At 50.6% G+C, this 21,089-nt stretch overlaps 2 protein-coding genes and 1 long non-coding RNA gene across 9 annotated transcripts in view; 2 read left to right on the top strand and 1 right to left on the bottom strand.

Moving 5' to 3' along the window:
* Nucleotides 1-21,089, bottom strand: part of LOC118970279 (uncharacterized) — a 61,899-nt gene that overhangs the window by 33,620 nt on the left and 7,190 nt on the right. For 4 of the 6 annotated variants that reach the window (XR_012121643.1, XR_012121644.1, XR_012121645.1 and 1 more), the window contains exon 1: nt 3,137-3,897. The exons of the other annotated variants lie outside the window; for them this stretch is intronic. The gene's annotated coding sequence lies outside the window, so the exon portion shown is untranslated. Of the gene's footprint in view, nt 1-3,136; nt 3,898-21,089 lie in introns of those variants that run through there. 6 annotated transcript variants of the gene reach the window in all.
* LOC118970362 (uncharacterized) lies at nt 4,020-5,772 on the top strand. Its single transcript, XM_037007294.2, has 2 exons — nt 4,020-4,883; nt 5,228-5,772. The coding sequence occupies exons 1-2, from the start codon at nt 4,020-4,022 to the stop codon at nt 5,279-5,281; spliced, it is 918 nt and encodes a 305-aa protein (XP_036863189.2). The 3' UTR covers nt 5,282-5,772.
* Nucleotides 7,259-20,406, top strand: LOC140843668 (uncharacterized). Of its 2 annotated transcripts, none has more exons than XR_012121651.1 (2): nt 7,259-19,191; nt 19,889-20,406. It is a non-coding gene; the product is annotated as an uncharacterized lncRNA (long non-coding RNA). The 2 variants fall into 2 exon arrangements; XR_012121650.1 differs by having other exon boundaries at nt 7,259-19,736.

Raw genomic sequence — 21,089 nt, 5'->3', positions numbered from 1 at the left:
TCCAGGTCAAGTTCCCATGATAAGACAGGCCCTGGCTTCGAAAGCTCCTGACAGCAGTGTCATCAAGGTTCACTTCCACCAAGCCTGGGTCTGGGGAGTAAACTTTAGGTGCCCTTTCTGGTGAAACCAAAGCTGGGTTCTCTGTTTCTTAGAAACTCAAAAATATAATAATAACAATAAAAATGGCAATTACCATTTACCACGGTAACAATCACAACAGCAGCAGACATTTGTGGTGTCCCTGCTGTGTGCCAGGAACTGTGCACTTTGTGGAAGTAATGTCTGAACCCTCTGAGTGACCCTCTGAGGTCAGCATCATTATTTCTGCTCTAGAGCTGAGGGGGGTACAGGCCCAGGAAGGGAATATGACTTGCCCAGGGTTGCACAGTGAGTGTGGGCCAGGGGCTGGATGGGAACTGCCCAGATGTGAGCCAGGACCCTTAATGGGATTTCTGCAAGCATATTCTCCCTCCCCGCAAACGTGCAAATACACGCTCCAACCTCAAGAGCAACCAAGCATGATGGTTTTAAGATGTTTTCCCGAATGGCCTGGAAGGGCCTCCCTTTCTTCCCAAACACTCTCCCCCTCTGGGGGCCCATGTCAGTTTCCCCAGACACAGGGAGCAGCAGCCCACACAGGGTGCCTGTCAGGGCGGGCACAGCCCTCTAGCCCCTCCCGCAGCCCCTCTGGCGGGCTGCCATCCAGTCATGCCCATGTGGAACAGGCCCCCGTTCCCTTCTGAGGATGTGAGCAAGTGAGACCGGTTCAGAGTGCTCCAGTCAGGTGCAGACCACAGGGCCCCAAAAGTGACCCTGCTGCAAACGGCTCCCCGCTGTTCCCGCTGAGCGAAGCAAAATGCTGCTTGCACCTGCTAGGGTGGTGTGGAACCCGGCCACGGCAGGGACCACGTCACCCCACGGTGCCGGTGCTGAGCAGCCAGCCCCCACCAGCACCTCAGAGACCCTTTAGCTAGTATTGGGGTTCAAGTGGCCAGAGGCTGGGTATGGTGAGGCCCCAGTGGGGGTGAAGGTACCCCGGGGGCTGGCCCTGGTTTAAAACAAAAACAGGTATACCAGCCCACCATAGTCCACACAATCCTGTCTCCTTGCTCAGCACATTACTTTTATTAAATCCAGAAGTGATAAAAAACAGGCGCCGGTTTCGTTTTCAGAACCTCGTCTTTTGTATGTATGACCTCAAAAATATATTTGCCTGGATGGGCCATCCCCACACAGCAAGAATCTCCTGGTGGGACCAACTCTGCACTGGCACCAGGTCCCCTGGCTCTGTGGGTCAAGGACAAAGGCAGGACGGCAGTGGCGCCGAGACAGGGCCTCTGTCCCCGGCGCCCCCCACGCCTTACGGTACACTCTCAATCCCATCATATTCCGTGTGCCAGCCACCCTCTGGGACAAGACATGGATGCTGCAGCTTCAACAAACAGCACCTGCCAGCTCTGTGGCCCTGGGGGTGCTTCTCTGGATGCCCACGCCTTTCCGTGCTTGCCCCATTTCTGGCCTGTAGAGAAGGAGCAACGAATGCCTCTAGCTCTGCGCTCTGTTTTAATTCTGGGGGATGCACAAAGCCTCAGCAGAAAGCCACACCATTCCTGCCCACCACGAGATACGTCAGGTCATCAGTGGATCTGGGGAAACCATATCCTGGTTTTGCAGGAGGGGCCCCAGTGGAACCTGAGCTGCTTATAATTGCTAACCTAGTCACCACCACCGCCATGCCATACCAAGCAGCAGCTTCAGCTGCTGTGCCCCCACTTCTGAGATCGCTCCCAGAATATTCCTCCCTGGTTTCACATCTGCTAACTGCCTCTAATGACTTCATAAATAAAAATTCAAAACGGGGGCAGATAGGAGAGAGAAGGGTAATGGCCTAGCCCAAAAAGATGGCCAGATTAGCTCTGAGGTACCGAAGTGAACTTGCAGCCTGTGCCAGGGTTGGCCGGACCTTACAGAAACGGTCTCCCCATTCCTCTGGGCTCTTCCCTCTGATCTGGGGAACCAGGCAGCCCAGGAAGATGGGAGAGTGAGGCAGGCTGGGCTACTTAGGCCCTGTCCACATTCCAGGCCACACAGCCTCCAAGTGCCAGCTCACAACTCTGGGGTGTTATGGAAACAGGCCCCCTTACCCCACTATTTTGTGGTCACAGCACCCAGCAAGGTTATCCAAACCACATCAATCAGATGGAGGAGAGCAGAGGGGAAATCGCACCTGTGATGCGATCGTATTAAAAAGCGGCCTTAATCCCCCAGTTACGGGTTTCACTTTAACAGGATAGGTACACACACACAAGTACTAACATGCATTTTAAAATCCCAAATAGCTAAAACCAACGAAGTAAAATAAAATGAAGGTACCGCTGGCCTGCAGAGACTGCCCTGCATTCTGAAACCCAACTTTGAAAAAATTAACTTCAGTGTTACCTTAAAACCCTGTAATTATGGCAAAAACGCAGTCCTTCATCCCTTTCTTGCTCCCCCAAAACTCCCCAGGGCCGCGGGTCGGGTCTGTGTGTGAGTCACCTATAAAGGGAGATTTGTTACAAAAAGTTATGAGTTGTTTTTTCGTTTTATGCCACCATAAACCACAGCTTCCATACAAGGGCTTTCACTCAACCGGCCTGATTGGGGCCACTGCTGGACCGGGGCCCCCTCGTCCCCCCAAATCAGCTCTCCATAAATGCCTGGCCAGCAGGAAAAAAACAAAAACAAAAACAAACAGAAGATAGCGGTGGTTTAGGAAGTGAATGAAAGGCTTCGATTTTTCAAACAAGAATTGTAGCTTCCAAATAATCTTTCCAAACACATCTAACGTAAAACATGTTTTCTCTTTCGCTTCTATCCTATTTAAGATGTCTGATGACACTACTTTCCGTGTTCAACAAAAATCTCTTTGCAAATGAGATTAGAAGCTGTATTTCACAAATTTCAAGTTCCTGAATTTTAATGACGGCCGTGGAGTTCTTGCCCAGCTGGTGCGGCTTCAGGTTCAAGATCGTATTAAAGATCCCTCGCATGTCCTTCGTCTGTGGCAGGCCTGCCGTACAGGCGGCTCTTCTTAGAAATCCCTTCATTAACATTTAAATTATCACTAAGCAGCGAAAGTGAAAAATGCACTTACCGTCCTCGGGAGTCGCGTTGAAACCGATCGTGACCCGGGCGCGCAGGTCGCCTGCCTGCCCTTGCCGGAGGAACGCGCCTGGACGCAGCCAGCGCTGCGCGGTGGTGCCGGGGGGCGCACAGGCCCTCGGCCATCGGTCTGAGTCCTGGGTTGAAAGCACTTCCCTCCTTCACGCGTGGAAACGGCAGAGGGCAAAGTGGTGCCATATCCCGCAACTCTGCAGGGCGGGACAGCTGAAGGATGGCGCCGCCGTAGCGTACGGCCAGGCCCCACTTCCCCGGTCCCGCGCCGCGCCGCTCTCCTCCCGGCTCAGGCTTCCCTGGATCGAAGACCGGTCCTCGCCAAAGAGTGGCCCGCAGGACCCTGCCTCCGCGTCCGCCACCAGCGCCGCGATGGACCTTTGTCCCGGACGAAAATGAAAGTGCGCTGGGCTGGGGGCGCCCACGCCCTGCCGCGGAGGTCCGGGCCGGCGCGCCTGCGACTTTCTCCAAGTTCACGTGCATCCCCGGGCAGGCGGGAGGGTGCCGCGGGCCCGAACTTGCAGAGCCGGGCGTCGGCGCGCGGCGGGCTGCGGGAGGACTGCGCGGCCGGCGGCGCGGGCCCGGGCACAATGGGCGCCGCCGGCGGGCGCGGGGACAACGCGGGCCCAGCCGCCGAGCGGCCGCTAGTCTGGCGGGTCCCGGGCGCCGAATGCGGCGGCGGCGGCTTGGCACAGACGCGCCGCGCGCCCGGTGCATGCTAATGGCCGGCGGCCGCGCCATGAATTATTCAGCAGCGGCGCGGAGACGGCGAGCGCGGCGCGGAGGGCGGCCCGGCCGCGCGTCCCCCGCCACTGCGAAGCGGCCGCGGCGACTTCCCAAACTTTCCCTGGTCGGCACCGAGGATGCGGCCCCCGCGGCGCCTCCGTCCCCGCCCGAGCGCGCCGGCCGTGCTTCCCACGTTGCCGCCTATTTTATGTCTTTTGTCTTGGAGTTGGCACCTGTCCCAGAGAGCGCGTTTCCCTGCCCACCCCTTCGCCGCCGGATCAGGGCGGGGGAGGGGGTACAAGGGACCCGGAGAGGAGGGAACAGGGGTTGGGGAGAGCAAGGCGCTAAGGGCCCTGCAGCCAGAGACCGCCCGGGGGAGGTGGCCGTGCCCGGGCGCCCCTGTTCCGCAGGGAGGTCAGGGCTTCAGCTGTGCCCGGAATACCAACGAGGCCTCGCGGGGCCCCCGGCCTTGCCCACTGCGGGCGAGGACCGGGCGCGGCCCCTCCGACTCCCCCTTCGCTGCGCACCCTCCTCCCGGGCCGGCGCGCGCGGGCGGGGCGGGCGGCGCGAGCAGCGGATTCGCCGCCCGGGCCCCGCGCCTCTCCCCGCAGCCTCGCGTGCGCGTCCCCGCGGGCACGCCGCCCCGGGCGGTCCCCGCCCGCGCGCCCGCGGCCCCGCCCGCATCCCCGCTCGGGGCTGGGGGCACCGCACAGCGAGGACCCCTCCATTTCCCGCCTTGCGCCCTGCGACCCGCGCACCCAAGGGAGGCGAGCAGGCGCGAGCTCCGGCCCGGGCCCGCCCCCGCCGCCCTGGCACCGAGGTGGCTGCCGGAGCGCGCTCGGCAGCTGCGCTCGGAGGAGCCGGCTGCCATGATTGCGGGCAGCGGGGCGCGCGCGCTCGCTCGGGCCCGGCTCGGACCGACGGTCCCTGGCCTGCCTGCAGTCCCGTGCGCGCCGCGGACAGAGGCTGCGGTCGCCGGGCTTGACCCTGCAGGGGCTAGTGTACGCCGGGCAGCTCTAGACGAGGCCCCAGGACGGGCTTGGGGTCGTGGGTAGCAGCTGGCTTTCCCCGGGGCAGGGCGCGCGCCAGGGCGACCCCGCGGCGGTTCGCGGACACCGGCTGCCCAGCGGAGGGGGGGGCGGCATGGTGCCAAGTGGGGTGGGGGTAGCGTGCACGGACCTGGTTAAGTGGAGGGCAGCGCACTGAGCCCTGAGATGGAAGGGGTGCGCAAGGTGCCGGGCGGAAGAGGGGTACCCTTAGGTTGTCCGGGGAGGAGTAGGATGGAGGAGGCACTGTGCCCGGAGCGGCTGCCCAGCTCTGAGCTCCCTGTCTTCCTTCCTCGCAGAAACAACTTCCTGATCCCGGCCCAGGGCGCTGCAGCTGCGGGGAGAAGTTCTAGGCCGCAGCTTTGCTCTCACGGAGCAGCACGACTACAGTGCTGCCCCGACCGCGCGGTTCCCTCCCGCGCCCCCTCCCGGGGGTCGCAACCAGCCAGGCTCCAGTGTCCAACACTAGTTAGAATGCCAAGGAGGCCTCAGCAGCCCTTCCTGCCAGGTCCACAGGGGCGCCTGGGTGGCTTTCCCGCAGAGGGGCCTGGGTCTCTGGCATTCAGGGAATGCCGACACCGGGGCGTTATGCTCAGACCCCCTCCCTCTGCCCGGGTGCCCTCGATCAGAGCCAGATGGACCTGGCTGTCCCCGGACGCCCATGAAGGCGCCTGAGAGAAAAAAGGCGTCCTGGGCCCCACCCCAATGTCTCTCTGTGCCTCTCTTCCCCCGACCCCCCCAGCAGGCCTTGGCATTCTAACCAGTGTCCCTTGACGTCACATCTCGCCATTTCTGTCAACCAATTGAAACTTGCCCGTCGTCATAAAAATATATATACTTTTTATGCCATTGGTAAATTCAAAAGTTCCTCCTGTGCCCGGCTTCCCAGGAAACTCCATTCCACCTTAGATTGCCCTGCCCAGGAAGAGGAACTGGCCACCCGGGCAAGGCTGGGCTGGGGTAGCCCGAGCAGGTCTGCCAGGGCCTCTGCTGCCTCCTGACCCTCCTTGGAGGCTCCCTAGACCCCCATGACCTTGCCCTTGAATTGTGCTAGACACCCACCCACTCATTGCCACCACTCTAGGACATGCACAATTCGGGGAAGAGGAAGAGAGGGGAGGGAGAAAAAAAACAGGATATATTAAGAAATCTTCCACATTGGCCTTCCTGGGTGTTAGGATCTTACTGTGGCCTCTTCTTCCTAGGAATAGTTTTGGTTTTTTTCATGAGAAAATTTAGTTTTATAAAATGGAGCAGCAATGTTTTCCGGTTAATCTTTTCACTGAAATCCTGACCAACTTTCACTTTCCATAGCTGCTGACAACGCTCAGCGACAGCCCAAGCAGGGGTGATTTCACAGTGGGGTGAGTTTCACTCCTGCCGTGAGGAAGGTCCAGGGTGGCCCTCCCAACCTCAAGGACTATGGGGTGAGAGACGAGACGCAGGAAGCCCAGGAACTCCACATTCCTCCTTGCTCAGAAAACAAGGGCCCTCTCTGCAACCAAAGAGTTGGGGAAGCTGTGCTCACGTTCCAGCATTAGGGCAGGGAGAGATGGTTGTCTCCCTTGCCTATCACAGTCCTTTATAATTTTCTTCACTATTATAATTCCCAGGCCCAAGCAGGATGTGTGGAATAAGAGAACACATTCCCAGGAGATGATAAGGTGCTGTACCAAAAAGCCACACAGGTTCCTCTATAACCCATCCTGCTTGCCCACACCACGAGTCCAGCCACTGACTGCCATGATGGTGCCCCATCTTCACCTAAGGTTCAACTACTTTAAAAAACGTATTAAAGACACTCTGTGGTTGAACCACTTTGGGGGCCTCCCAACAAAAACACTTTCAGACAGTGGACTCAGTGCAGAGATCTCAACAGCATAAAGTATCAGGCCCTTTTAATACCAAATCTTGTTTTTACAAAATAATGAGCAAGCTCGGTAACAACAGAACGGGGATTTTGAAAACAAAACAAATATATGGTGACTATTCCATATAAAACTGGTCCCAAGTGCAAACTGTAGACATGCTGCATGCCTTTGAGATACATTCACACACACATGCATCTGACAACCGTGCTATAATCTATTTATAATCACTTTCCTAAACACTAAATATTATAACTGATGTGATATATGTTTTGTGATTAAATGGGTGGATTAAAACACTGAACTTAAAAAGCCACAAAAAAAAAAAAGAGATTATCTTCCATTATGCCACTTACAACTTTTGTTCCATTGGCACAAATACAAATTTGACAACTGTATCATTACTGAAGGCAATGACTAAATGTGCCAGGCTATTAGCTTTGTAATTTTCACCTGAAATCATTGTATAATCATACCGATTCACTAGCCTTTTTATTAGCTGATTTTTCCCCCTTGCTCTCACACACAATAATGATTTAATGCCTTTTCCCTCCTAATTTTTATTTGGCAAAACAAGAAATCAGGTGAGTCAGAACAATATTCAAGAGCACACACTCTCTTCTAAAAAAAATCCCCCCATACTTGGCAAGGATTTATAGGTAATTTGGTTGCAAATTCAGAAATCAAATTCTGCTTTATTCAAGGAAAATAATAGCACTTGGGGAATTCCAGTGGATATTATTCAGGCTGGTTTTTGAAAGTCTTTTTCTAAGTTGTTATCATGTTATATTATTCAGAGGAAGTACTATTAAAAAGTGCTCAAATGGTCCAGAAGGACCCCTGAAAACGCACTTGGTTGATGAACACTGTGATGGGCAAGTTTTCTGGAGGAAAAACTTGGTCTGTGCCTTTGGGCCAGGGACCATGCCTAAGGTCAGATGTTTGAAAAATAAGTCATAGGAAGGCTCTCGCTATACCAGGATGTTTATAGCATCAGCCTTATACAGTTATTTTTTCCTGATTTCTTCCAAGATCTGCCTAATGGGAATGCAGCCGGCAACTTCCTGCCCTGCTCCTGCACCCGTGTGTCCCGGCTCAGCCCTCGCCGCCGTCCGGCCCACGAAAACCAGGGCAGTTCAGTTTGCTTTTCTCAGCGTGGCCACATTTGATAGTTTAAAATGTTCAGTATGCAAGGCGTTCTGAGGACTTAGTAAACAGATGCATTTAATCGAATTAGTGAGTAGGATGAGTGTTTGTGAAAACTTCCATTTTCACTTGGGTTTTGAACATTCAACGTGCAACACCCAAGAATAATGATGTTTTTAAAGCTGGCCCAATAAGCGAGATTGCAAGTCTGAGGAGGCCCCTGGGTAAGATGCCACGTCTTCACTCATCCCCGACAATGTGCCCTTTGGAGGAGCTGCTCAGAAGCTTTGGGTACTGTTTGTAAAGGCAAACCAGGCTTCTGATTTTATTCTTCACCTTTGTGAAGAAATAGTTTGCAAATATGGGATTCCATTTTGATACACCTCTTTCATAAAAACTTGTACTCCTACTTTAGGAAGGGCTCATTTTTACTCTGTTATTTGCACATGAGCCTACTGACATCGGTTTACCCTGGGTCAGTATTTTTGTTTTCCTTACAGAGATAGTTGAGGAAGAAGAGAGGGTACAGAAACCTACCAGTAAAGACAGAAGAACAGGGACAGAGGTAATGGCATTTGTAGGGTCTCAGGCTGGGTGAGGAAATGTGAGGAAATATCCATAGGAAGGATTCTTTCCTTCCAAACATAATGAAGCATTTCACAATCTTTTGCTTTAGTTAACTCAGTTTCATGTCAAACCTGGCATTAGTTAACAAGCAACAGAAATAAAATTCTGGCCGAAGGACAGCATGTTTGAGGAACAAAGCCCACGGCAGACACTACATTAGCAGCCTCCCCTACAAACCCCCCAGGCATGCTGGCAGAGCATTTCTATATCTTCTCCCCTTTTGTAAAAAATATAAAAAACAGATTTAGTGTGCCTGCAGCTGACAATGATCAGTCGTGTGCCTGTGTTCTCTCCTGACTGATAGGTGGTAACTCCACACCCGTGCAATCATGTGTCTGCTTAGAAACCTGTGAACAGCTGTTTTATCATATTTAACACGTTTTGGAAGTCCATATATTCACATCTCACAATGTGTTATGTGTGTATATATATATATTTCTAAAAAGGCTAACAACGCTGAAAGCACTCTTAAGGAGTTAATATTTTTCAAATAGGGCATAAAACAACCAGAAGTCTACAATAAATGTGCATTCAATCCTATACAGAAATATGTGAATATACTGTATATAATAGATACATGCTAGTATGAAAAATTTTTCTCTTATAGATGAGGAATTACAATTCATAGTTTCCATTCCTAAGTAGTAACAACACAAATCAGAAAATGTGAATGAAGGATAACAGGCCAATATCCCTGGCTATACATACAACTATCAAACGCCAAAACTAGATTCTTAGTTTCACATAAGGAATGAGAAAAAACACAGTACAAACTAAATTTTTTAAAAATCAAATTTACCTTTCCAAGAGAAGTGGGTGCTGAATTTCAGTTGCTCAATTCTACAATTTCTTCCCAATTCATAAATTGGGATGTCAACATTTTCCTAAAGAATTTATTGTGCTGCTTACCGCAAATTAGTATTTAAAGATACATTAGAATTTGGAGTTTAACAAATTCTAGTAAACGGAGGTATTTATTTCCATGAAAGTGAAAAGACGTTATAAAATTTGAAAAGTATTTTACTTCCCAAATGTCTAAGGAATGACTTCCTTTGACAGTTAAAAGACTTGATTTATTTAAAGTATTTTTGCATCTTATCAATCCTTTATAGGGGCTGAAATAGTCATTATTTTAATGACTCCATATTCTTTTTGAATCACATCTCAGAATTTAACTATTAAAATTTAAAGCAATTTTACACTTTAAAAACTGTCAAATTTTACTTTTTAAAAATTTTAAATGATGCTGAAATACTAACGAAAGTCAATTGAATTTCTTTCTGCCCACCCCAAATGAGAACTTTCACCATTTCTTAGCCACACAGTTCTTCCGTGACCTAGGTAACTGACATGTCCTCTGTAATAAAGGAAAATAATAATAAAGAAAATAAACCCTAATTAGAATGCAAATGGTTCATTGTTAAATTGCAAGGGACAGCAAGGAACTTTTTCAAAAATCAAGAGTACAGAGATCATGTCTTTAAAATCTTTACAACACAGCCTAAGCTGCAAAGTGAACACAAACAGAATGAGTGATTTTTGTTGGGGTGGGGTGTGGGGGTCAGTTAGAAGTTATTTGGACTGTGACCACACTGGCCTTATTTATTGAAATAGTCCTGTCTTATTTTTTAAATCTAATAGGATTTCATGCAACACAAGTGAGTAATTTGCTTTATATGTAATGACAGTTTCATTTTTCTGATTGTCTAAATATCTGTAGCCTTTAGATTCAGTTACAGACAGATAAGGTTAAGGTTGGATTTTTCATATGTAACCCTTCCACACAAAGTGAAGACTTGTTTTAACTAAATTTATCACTGCAAGACGAGATAATATTTGATGGCTGCAAAAAAAAAAAAAACTAAACTAAAAAGAAAGCCAGTGCTTTTGTTCTGTTTTGTTTCTTGCTATTTATAGAGCAACTTTTGGTGGAATTCCTAATTTTAAAAGAACATGAAGTTCATTTTTTTTTTAACCAAAAGAAAGTGGTAATGTTAGCGATCAGACAAGGGATGACACTGACCTTGGAAATAAGAGTCTATATAATTTTTACATGAAAACATATATTTTAAAACATTTCAGAATTATAAGAGGTGTGGATAGGCATTTTTCACTCCCGTGCTTGGTTTTCGATGGTGTGCACAGGCAGAAATTCTTAACTATCGTCAAGGGTTTGTGCCTCTGCTAACATCTTACCCGTTAAGCAGTTTTTCTGCTCTGTAGTCTGCTACAAGATCCTGCTTCCGCAGTGGGTTCTCCCCAGTGTTCCTACCTAGGAGAGACAGCCGCCTCCTTTCCTCGTTCTGACAACTTCTCAGAAATTGGCAGTCTCTCACAAGCAGAACGCCGGAAATTTTTAGGAGGACTCTAAGGCTCACTGGGAAATTTCTCTTGCTGGGAAAAAACTTCTCAATGCACACCTGGATCTACAGATTCGGAAAAATTAACCAGCTGTAGCCAAAAACCCAAACACTCAACCACCCGAACAGAGTCTGCAAGAAACACAGAGTTCTTTGAGCGACAAGAAGACTGGTAAATAAAATAGCTCCAAGGCAGACAGGCTGAATGAGCCTTTTAAGACAGCCTGTTGGTGCCTCAAACTTTAATATTAGAACATTAAATGTTAGCAACACGAGGATTCTACCCTGGGATATGTGCGTGCGCATGTGCACGCACTCATGTGTGTATGTGTATGTATGTATAGAAATGAACATTTTGCTGCCGCTGAGGCTTGGGGCTGAGTTGAGGTCCTGGTGGAGAGCCCCTACCCCAGGAAGAGAGGCAGGCTCTACCTGTATTCTCTTTGGGTCACTCCCTTTTTCATTCCACGTATGCAAACACCCAAAACCAGTAAAAACATAACCTGGTGTAGATGACAACGACCCGTCTCAGATATAGAAAATATTTCCTTGGAATAAAAGAAAAAACAAAACCTGTGTTTTGTGAATGGCAAACCAAGCTGACCTCATTCATCGTCATTAGGACAGCAGCAAGGTCAGCACTGGGGAGTAAGGCACGGGGTGGGGCTGAGGTGCGCTCTCCACCCTGCAGCTCCGGATCCCTCAGGAGAGGTCAAACTGTGCAGACCCGGCTGGGGTTTGGACCCCGCTGACAGCCCGGGATAATCATTCAGGGCTCTTAGGCATACATGCCAAGAGTAGGAGGGTCTCCAGATCATCAATGCAATCCCCCAAATTGGGGGTCACTTGACTTCTCAAGTTCAAAGGCCTTGAGGCGCAGGGGATGCTCTTTATTGAGCCCGCTTTCTCACTATGCATGGCCCACACCCTTCTCATAACCAATGAAGAGGGTTTCCATACAGTTCAAGTCAACAGAAACTGCGTCAGTGCCAGGTTCCATGTAAGTCGCCAAGCTAAGCATTTTGAGATCATAAAACAAGGGCCTCGGAGTAGAGGGTTTTTCCTAAGGTACTAGGATAGCAAGCGCTTCATAATTTACAGTGGTCTCACCCCGTCTCAGGCCATCCCCACGACTTCACAGGACAACAGGATTATCATAGTTCCTTAAAGGCCGGGGAAACTGAGGCTCAGGTGGATGGAATAGTGACTTGGTTTAATATTGCACAGACCTGGGACCCTCAGGCACACATGCCCCTTTGTTATTTTTGCCTTTTTTTTTTTTCAAGGAAAACATCACCACTCACCTCTTCTCACTCATATACACATAGGCTTATTTTATAGGTTAAGAACAGTTCCCAGGAAAAACAGAGCCCCATTGAAATCTGAGCCCCAGAACTGCCTTAAGCTGGCCAGCTTTGGCACCCCCCCAACCCCTACAGCCAGCTATGGCCATCTGAGGCATCCACCTCTCCCTGCCGGGTGCATCCTGGCTACTCCTTCAAAACTGGGCCGGGATGAATCCACCTTGGTGGGTAAAACTGCAGACACGAGACCCCCACCAGGCCTGCCTGAGTCCTTGTAAGAAAGCCGCCCTGCCTGAGCTGAGGGGCCAACAGTGCCCTCTGTCCACCACACTTTCTCCTGGGTGCCAGCACCCTGAACCAGGGCTTTCCCCAGCCAAGCAGCCAATGAGCCCCACCTGACCTTATCCATCGCGGTCTTCTCTGAACCTGGCAGGCCCCTGCTGGCAGTATGAAAGGCCGAGCAGGTGACCAGGATGGCCTGAGAAGACCTCAAAGTCCTGTGTCAGCAAGAACCACTGATGGCCGGCTCCCTGTGAGAAGGCTCTCTCCTGCAGGGGTGGCCAGTGCCCCAGGCCTTGACATCAGCATTCTTCAGGGCAAATGTATGCTGATCTGATCGAGTTATTGCTCCTCAGAAAAGAGAAAGGCCAGGTTTGAGCCTTGGCAGTGGGGGAATGACAGTGAGGAAGGGGCAAAGAACCAGGGAACTGGGTTGTTTGAGAACTAGTTCTACAGAAAGGGATATCGCAGGCATGGCTCCACAGGGGTTCCCTTTGCAGCAGAGATCTGTCCCACACCCTGACATTTACAGAAGCATCTGCCTTACCCAGCTCACGTACACCCGGGACCCCCACCCCAGCTCTATCCTCTGGACCACCACATCTTTCTGAAGCCAAATTCTACATTCGAATATGGCCCACCACAGAAGACAAGCTCAGAAACAAACTTAACATTTTAAAGTCTCCCTGGCAAAGCAACGTGAAGAAAACTATGAAATAAATGAGGCGCGGACCAGAGGGCCTCGCGTGCCTTGGCTGAGACGTACAGGCCGCTCTGTTCATCCGCAAAGGCAAACCCTTACTGAGACCCCTTTCTCTTGTTTCCTTTTTGCCCCTAATTACAAGAAAAAGTGCTTTTTAAAAGAGATAAAAACCTTAAAAAAAAAAAGTTACAAAGAGCTAAGCTTCAAAAGCTTCTTGGGATAACAATTATAACCTTGTCCACCATTTGAGTTAAAAACAAAGAAGAGAGGACATGGGATGGTCAGGGCCTGAATTTGGCGTCATCCGCCTCGGCGCCCTGCACAGCCGGTCTCACCTAAAAGCACCCCCGGCTCTGGAAAGGGTGCGCTCTGCGGGAGAGGAGGGGCTGTAGGAGGGCTCACCGCCGGGCAGGGGCTGAAGGCTCCTGATTTTCCCTCTCGGAGGCTGACCCTGGTTCCTTTTCTTTCCCACCTGCAGGATTCCCAGCAGAGAAGGAAGAGGCACAGCAAACCTCTCCTGCCTGCACCCCGCGGGCCTCGGGCCCAGGGCGGCAGAGTCGCCGAGGCCCCTTTCCCGGCCGACAGGCCCCCGCTTGGCCGCGGTGGATGCTCGGGGTCCGCCTCCGCCAGGCAGCCCCCCCGGCTCGCGGCTCCGGCGGCGGGCGGGTCCGCGCGGGCCGGGCCGGGCCGAGTGGCCGCGTCGGGAGCGGAGTGGGGCCCGAGGTCTGAGCCCGCGGCGTGGCCGGTGGGCCGGGGTCTGAGTCTGGGGCGGGGGCTGCGTGGGGAGGTCCGAACCGGAGGCCGAGGTCAGGGTCCGCGGTCCGAGTCCAAGGCCCGGCGGGGGTCCGAGTTCGGGTCGGCGCCGGGTCCGGGGCCCCGGGCCCGAGCCGGGGCGGGGCGGGGGTCCCGGCGGGGTCCGCGCCCGCGTGGGGGTCCTCGGCCGCGGCGGCGGCACGCGCCCCAATTAGCCGCGGGCGGGCGGCGGGGCGGCCCCATTGAGGGCGAACAAAGGGCGCGACCCCGGGGTCAGGGAGTCGCGGGCCGGCGGCCGCCGCTTTGTTCGCCCGCCCTGTTTACTCTGCACGAGCAAAGCGCTCAAGACCCCGACTAAAGCGGATTAGAGGGTCGCGCCCCGGGGGCCCGCGGGACCTCCCAGCCCGACGGGCCGGCCCGGCCGCTGCTGCAGAGCCCTTGCCGCCGGGGCCGCCGGGGAAACTGAGGCCGAGCCGCCAAGGCCTTGCCGGGTCTGCAGCGCGCGGGCGGCGGGCGGCCCTGCAGGGGGCTCCGGGCCGGCGGCCCCAGGCTCACCTGTGCGGCCGGACAGCGAGGCAGCCGTCCCGGGGAGCCCCCGGCCCGGCCTTCAGGCCGACCGGGACGGTGTGCTGCTTCCCGGATCCCTGCATTTTAGTGACTCTGCCCTTCCCGACGCTGCTGGTCCTGGGAATTCCTTTTACAGGGAATCAAATGGCACTTGCTTGAAGGCTAAGATGTAGGAGATGGGAACACGGACAGATTTTTCCATATCACAAAATTCCGTAGCGTTATGGTTAAGAAAGGAAACCCCTGCCTTTCGTCTTGCCACCAGCGATGCACCCCTCGCTGTGAATCAGCAGGTGACTCGGGAGTGTAGAATAACAGTTTGAGATCTTGAAGTCCAGGGAAGCACAAGCTGGAGAAAAAATTATGTTTTCTTTTCTTTCTTTAAAGAAGGCAAATAATGAATACAAATAAACCATTAAAATTTCTACACAAAGACCACAGTTTATCATCTGGCATTATGAAGCCAAGATCTTTATGCTTCTCCAGATACGAACTTGCAGAATCTTTTAAATTGCTCTTAAAAACCGAGCAGTAGAAGCAGAAAACACAAACTCAAAAACACCCACAGAACTCTACAACGGGAGGGTCATTATTGGACCAAATATCCAAGAACATCGAGAATGCATTTTTTTCCTTCCTGATGCTATTGTTTAGGAGGCGAAAGTACTTTTCCTTAAGTTCACACAAAATCTTAATTGAGATTTTTATGCCCTGCTTGTCCAAGCATGTATGTTTGATTAGGTGAACTCATGTACTCTTTGATTAATAAACTATCAATGTACAAATCTTTTAAAAGAGAATAATAATATTTACTTACTATACATATTTGTTGGCCTAACGAATATTTCTGCCACATGCCATCTATCCATAATTATTGAAGGAAAATATGCCATTTGTCTAAATTTCACAGAGCTTTAAAAAGGACTTTTTCCTACTTACAACAATACCATGTGTTAGAGAAGACACAGCAAAGTGTAATTTAAGAATAAAATATAAAGATAAATATTTAAAATAAGAGATTCAGTAAAAAGTATAAAATATAAATAATCCAAATATAAACTACATGGACAAAGGAAAAGTCACCTATATGCCATTATCCAGAAATAATACTCTATTTTACTTCCTTCCCAACAGTGACATATGCATAGTTACATAATTTACATACAGAGTTACTATTTGTGAAATGCTGTATCCCATACCTTCCCATGCCCTCATAAACTCTTTGTCAACAGCATTTTAATGGTGACACAATATTCCATTATTTTGTTATGTGATAATTTACCCCAGCATTCCCTATTATTCCAAATTTAATTTCTCGCTAATATTTCTCAACTGTAAATGACACTAAAACCAATGGCCTTGCCTGTGAAGTGTGTCTGCAATGTGGGTTATTAATAAATCTCTAATAATCTGTTGTTAAGATGCTGAAGCTGCTACATTATTCTAAGGGAGCTAAGAGAGGCCCCATAGACTCTATTTATCCTATCAGAAATGAACTTCGAAATTCTAGCATTCCCTTGAGGTGGTGGTTATTCCAGAAAGCAATACGGAAATCAGTCCGTCCCCCTCCACACGCCTGGTGATGTGGAACTTTGCCTGCAGGATTTGTGGGACCAGCTGAGGCACACCCTGATTGCGACATGGCCTCTGGGAATTGTGCCCTGGCACAAAAGTGCTGGTCTGGGTCTGCCTCCCGAGCCTGTTGGCACTGACCCGTGGCGGTTTGGTGGGTTTAAATCAGGACTATAAAGCCAAACACCTTGGAAACATTATCTCAACAGTTCTGACAGGACGTTGCACACCTAAGAAGTGATCTGGCCCAAGTCTCTTTGCTGGGAACTCAAACCTCAGGCTTGCTTTTCACCATTTGCCCCAAGCTGCAGGGTCCTGCCTTCCTCCCACCAGCCTGCTGTCTCCTGCCTGGAGAAGGCCTCGCTGGCCTCTTTTGCCTAAGGTTTGGGCCTGTGAGACACTGTTTTATGCCACTTGCCCCTTCTCCCAGTGCCTGGGCTCTGCCATGGGGTCAGTTGGCGGTTTGTGTAGCCTGCACTGACACTGCTCCCAGGACAGCAGGAGATGGGACTGGGTGCCACGGAGCCCCCGATCTTCTCCCCAACACCAGGGCCTGCACTGGGCCTGCTGGCAGGAGGTGGAGGCCAGAGAGGAGCAACTTCCATGAAGAACAGAAGCGCAAAGAGGACAGGAGGACCCAGCCGAAGAGCGGCATGGAGTTAGCTGAAAATAGATGTCACTAGAACTGACAAGGCTGAGGAAAGCCTGGAAGGAAATATGTGGAAATATGACCGCAGCTTTAGGGAAGAGGATGATGAAGAACGTTCCCGTACATGTATTTTTCTGTATTTCCCAAATGTTCTACCGTGACTGGATATTGCCTTCGTCATCAGAAAAGGATCATATTCCTGAGACAACTATATTTATTAAAAGTCAAAAAGATGGAATTCATTTTAAGAGTCAAATGAATTACTGCTAATATTTACAAGTTTAACACAAACAATAATAGTCCTAAATTTCCAGGCAAGTTATTAAGATGTATATAACGGTAGTTCATGTATCTCTGGCAATTTACCCTTCAGAGAAACACTTTGAAACAGAAAATGAAACTGGGCAGCTTCGCTAGGCAGATAATGCCTGCCGTTGTCATATTCCCACGGCAACCCCTGACAGTGGGCCAGGATGGACACTTTCTTCTCATTTTAAATATGGGAGACTGAGGTTTGGAGGAGCAAAGAGCGCCAGGACTTGGACAGGGGTTTTGAGTCTCCCATGTCCCTACAACAGCTTCCAGACCTCCGATCCTGGCACCTTCCTGCAGGGAAGGTGTTTTCCCGAGGGGTCTAGTGTGGTTCCCACTATTTCCAGTTTTTTTTCCTCCATTACTGGAGGTGGTGCCTATGATCAGGGTGGAATTGGAATTAGTGAAGATTTTGTGGGATTTGCTTCAAAATAGAGCTATTTGCACAGGGCCCACTTATCACTTGAGATATGCCCCAGCATGCGGGTCACGCTGAAAAGCGGCCTGGCCGAGGTGGCTGTGCCTCAGCCAGGCAGGTGCTGTCTATTTCACATGATGATATGAGAGCCAAATACCACACTCCTCCTGGCAAGAAGAAAACATGCCTAGGACAGTGTCTCAGGTACATGTTTGTGGAGCCTCTGGAGTGTGAGTCAAAGCTGCGGCCATATTTCCACCGAAGAACGCAGTATGCCTGTGGGGGAACACACCTTTCCTTATCATATTTTCAAAGAAGTGGGCCAATTCCAGTCCCTTCATAACAATAGCTCTAATACATTTGCAAATCAAATGTATTTGATCTTACATCTCTTTCTTTAAAAGTGAGTTAAAAGGCAAACCAGCATGTTATGTTCTACTCTAAAAGGCAATTTCTAAATTTGGATTTTGAAAAAAAAATTGTACTCCAGCTTGAAAATCCAATGGCTCTCAGAATGCAAGCGAGCTACACCACTCTTTGTGCTAAAATCATCTTAACTGGTTTAAAATAAATCAGAACAAAATGATGTGCGCTGCACATATGTCTCCCATCACAGATTTTCTGCAGGCAGTGGGGTGCAGTGGGGTGCGGTGCAGCACACACACCATGTTCCATCCATGGGGCCCCAATTCCTCATCCAGTGAGTTCTCAACAAAAAGGCACCAACATCTCATAGACCAAGCAGACCTTGGCTTTTTATATTCCGAAGACATCCTTAGTTTCAGACAAGGATTAAATTATAAAAGAAATGATTATAAAATGTAATCAACAGGTAAGATGATAAGTCGGAGGCATTTACTTCCTCCAAGAAAAATGTGGTGCTTGGAATCTTTAAGCTGTAGTGGAAGGCACATTTTCAAAAGAGCCTTTATTTTACTTCCCCTCCTCACCCTGGGCACGGCAACCCATCTTGCCTTCTAAACTTAAAACACACACCACTTTAATTTAGCAAAGAAGAGCTACAAAGCAGAATCTCTGCAGATCATTTTTAAATTTAAAAGAGACAAGAGACCCTTAACAGTGTTTTAAACCTTTTGGGGGAGCAGTTACCTTTTCCACGTGTTAATAATTTAACTGTCAAATCACAACAAACAACTAATTCCCTCTCTGAGATGCTTGGATTGCAACCTAGAAGTCGAGATTTTAATTGTAACTAGCAAATAGCAAATGCTGACAGAAGTCCTGCTTTCAAAGTGTCCCGAGACAGGGCTGGGACATGACTGATTTATTTTATCTTCTCCATCTATCTATGCACACGATTAAAATATTTATATCAGTCTGTTCACTTTAAAACATGTAGTGCAGGCACCAGCTTCAGGGCCACTCCTCCATTTTTCACAGTTTTGGCTTCTCATTGTTTCCAGAAGTGCAGGGCCCATGCATGGTGAATGCTCACACATGCCGCTGACATCTTTCAGTAGGGAGCTCAGTACATGCTGTTCTCTAACTCATCTGAAAACCCCTCCTCAAGCTGCACAAATGCTGCACAGGCACGGTGACGGAGCTGCTCGGACAACGCCTCTTGCCCAAGAGACACCAGTGAATTCCTGCAGGCCTGAGCCCAGTTTCTAGACTGAGTTTGCCTCTGGCCCAGGTGGCTGATGGAAACCAGAGCCTGGTAAGGATGCCCCAGCCAGGCGGCCAGGTAGGCAGCGGGCAGCAGGGGGTTAATCGGAGACTAGGGAGGGGTGCAAACAAAGCCCCGGGCAGGGTAGGGGAATCAGGCTGCAGGGCCCAGCCTGGCCAGCGCAGACACAGGGAGCTCTGTCTGCCTGCCCGCTGCCCGCACTGTGACTAACCGCCCCACTATTGTACCCTGAAGCCAGCCCTTTGTACTGTCCCCCTGGTGTCTGGGAGCATGGCCGAAGAACCCTTTGCTGCAGTCCCCCCTCGTCCTGGAAACCTGCAGCCCCACACCCTTTCTTTCAGCTCTCGGGGCTGCTGGGGGCCTGCCCAGCCTGTGGAAGCGTTCTTCACCCTGGCCCAGAAGGGCCACTGGCAAAAAAGAAGCTGAAAAACTAGCTCCCTGCCTTGGTGGGCTGGGGGCGGGTTTAGGGCCACGGGGACCTGCTCAATCTGCACCGCCCAGTGCAGTATAGCCGTCACCACATGCCACATGTGGCCATGGAGTCTTTCAGATTTGGAAAGTCTGTCCAAACTGGATTCCAAAGATGTAAATGAAAAGGAAAGGTAAAGTGTTTCATTAATCATTTCATATGAATTCCATGTTGGAGTATACTATTTTAGATATATATTAGATAAAATAAATTGTCTTATTAAAGTGAATTTCACTTATTTTTACCTTTTAAAAAACACGGCTGCTAGTATACGTTCAATTGCAGGTGTCACTGTTTGTGGCTGACGTCACGTTTCTATGGGACATGGCTGTGCTGGACAGGGTTTGTGGGGGCTGAGGCGGGCCAGCAGCCTGTCTTCTTCTGGGGGGACAATGACTGGAAGATGCCATCACGTCTCCTCCACGGAGTGACAACCCCCTCACCCGAGGGCCAGGAGTACCAGGCCCTCATGGCCTCACCTGACTCCCGCCTTGTGGTCACCTGCCTCGAGAATTGGGTCTGACACTTAGGGGTCTGGGAATCCTTTGTGAAACACGTATGTGTGCATAGGAACGCACACAGACATACGGAACGGCCCGGCTCCTCCTCACAGCAGGCTGCATCAGCCCCGCCTGGCTGGCCTTCAGAGAAGCCAGCTTCATGGGGCACCCAAATGGTGCCCCTGGGGCCCCAAACTGACCCTCTGCCCGGGGACAGCCCAGCCCAGCTTGGGGCTCCTTCCTCCATAAATATTAAAAATTATATTTTATGCCAGTATTGGTATAAAGATGGATATAATCTAGGCTGAATTTCTCATATATGTTCATTATCATTATTATAGTCATATTTTTCTTCTGATTTTAAAAGATGCTAAATTTAAACGTATTTGTGGGCCCTTGGCACTGTGCCTCCCTGGACGTCCTTCCGAGCTCCTGTGCCCACTCCCTGCACGGCATCCTCACCCAGTGGGGCGCACGGGCCCCTCCTGTGCACTTGGAGCTTGCCTGCTGCTCGTCCAGTGACAGATCACCTCCCTCGTTCTAGAATTCATTTCTTAAGTCCTGCCCTGAACGTATGGTGTTGAAGTCCTCACCAGACACCAGAAAAGTTTCCATATTATTTTTAAAATACAAAAAAACAGTCATGAGAAAGGCCCACAGTCTCTGTGTGGCTAAAGGCCCCAAGTCAGGAAAACCAAGACCGCTGCCCCAGCGCTGGGGTCCCCACCAGGGTGCCTGGGCACCACGTCCAATACCAAGAGACAAGCCAGAGAAGCACAGGGGACAGTGACATGAGGTGACTGTCAGGACGCCTGGCGGCCCACCACATGCCAGCTCTGCACAGGCCCAGGGGTACCTACGCCCTCTAGTCCTCACACCCCCTCGGTGGGCCCAGCTCTGGACTGGGAGGCCCAGGAAGCCTGGCTTTCTGGCATCTCCCAGGAAGAGGCATCTGGCGCTGTGGCCATTCCCTCACTTGCCCCCTG

This window comes from Manis javanica, chromosome 10 (genome assembly GCF_040802235.1).
Source record: "Manis javanica isolate MJ-LG chromosome 10, MJ_LKY, whole genome shotgun sequence".
Taxonomy (NCBI): domain Eukaryota; kingdom Metazoa; phylum Chordata; class Mammalia; order Pholidota; family Manidae; genus Manis; species Manis javanica.
Note: the sequence above shows the minus strand (reverse complement) of the source record. Positions and strands in the feature narration are given on the sequence as shown.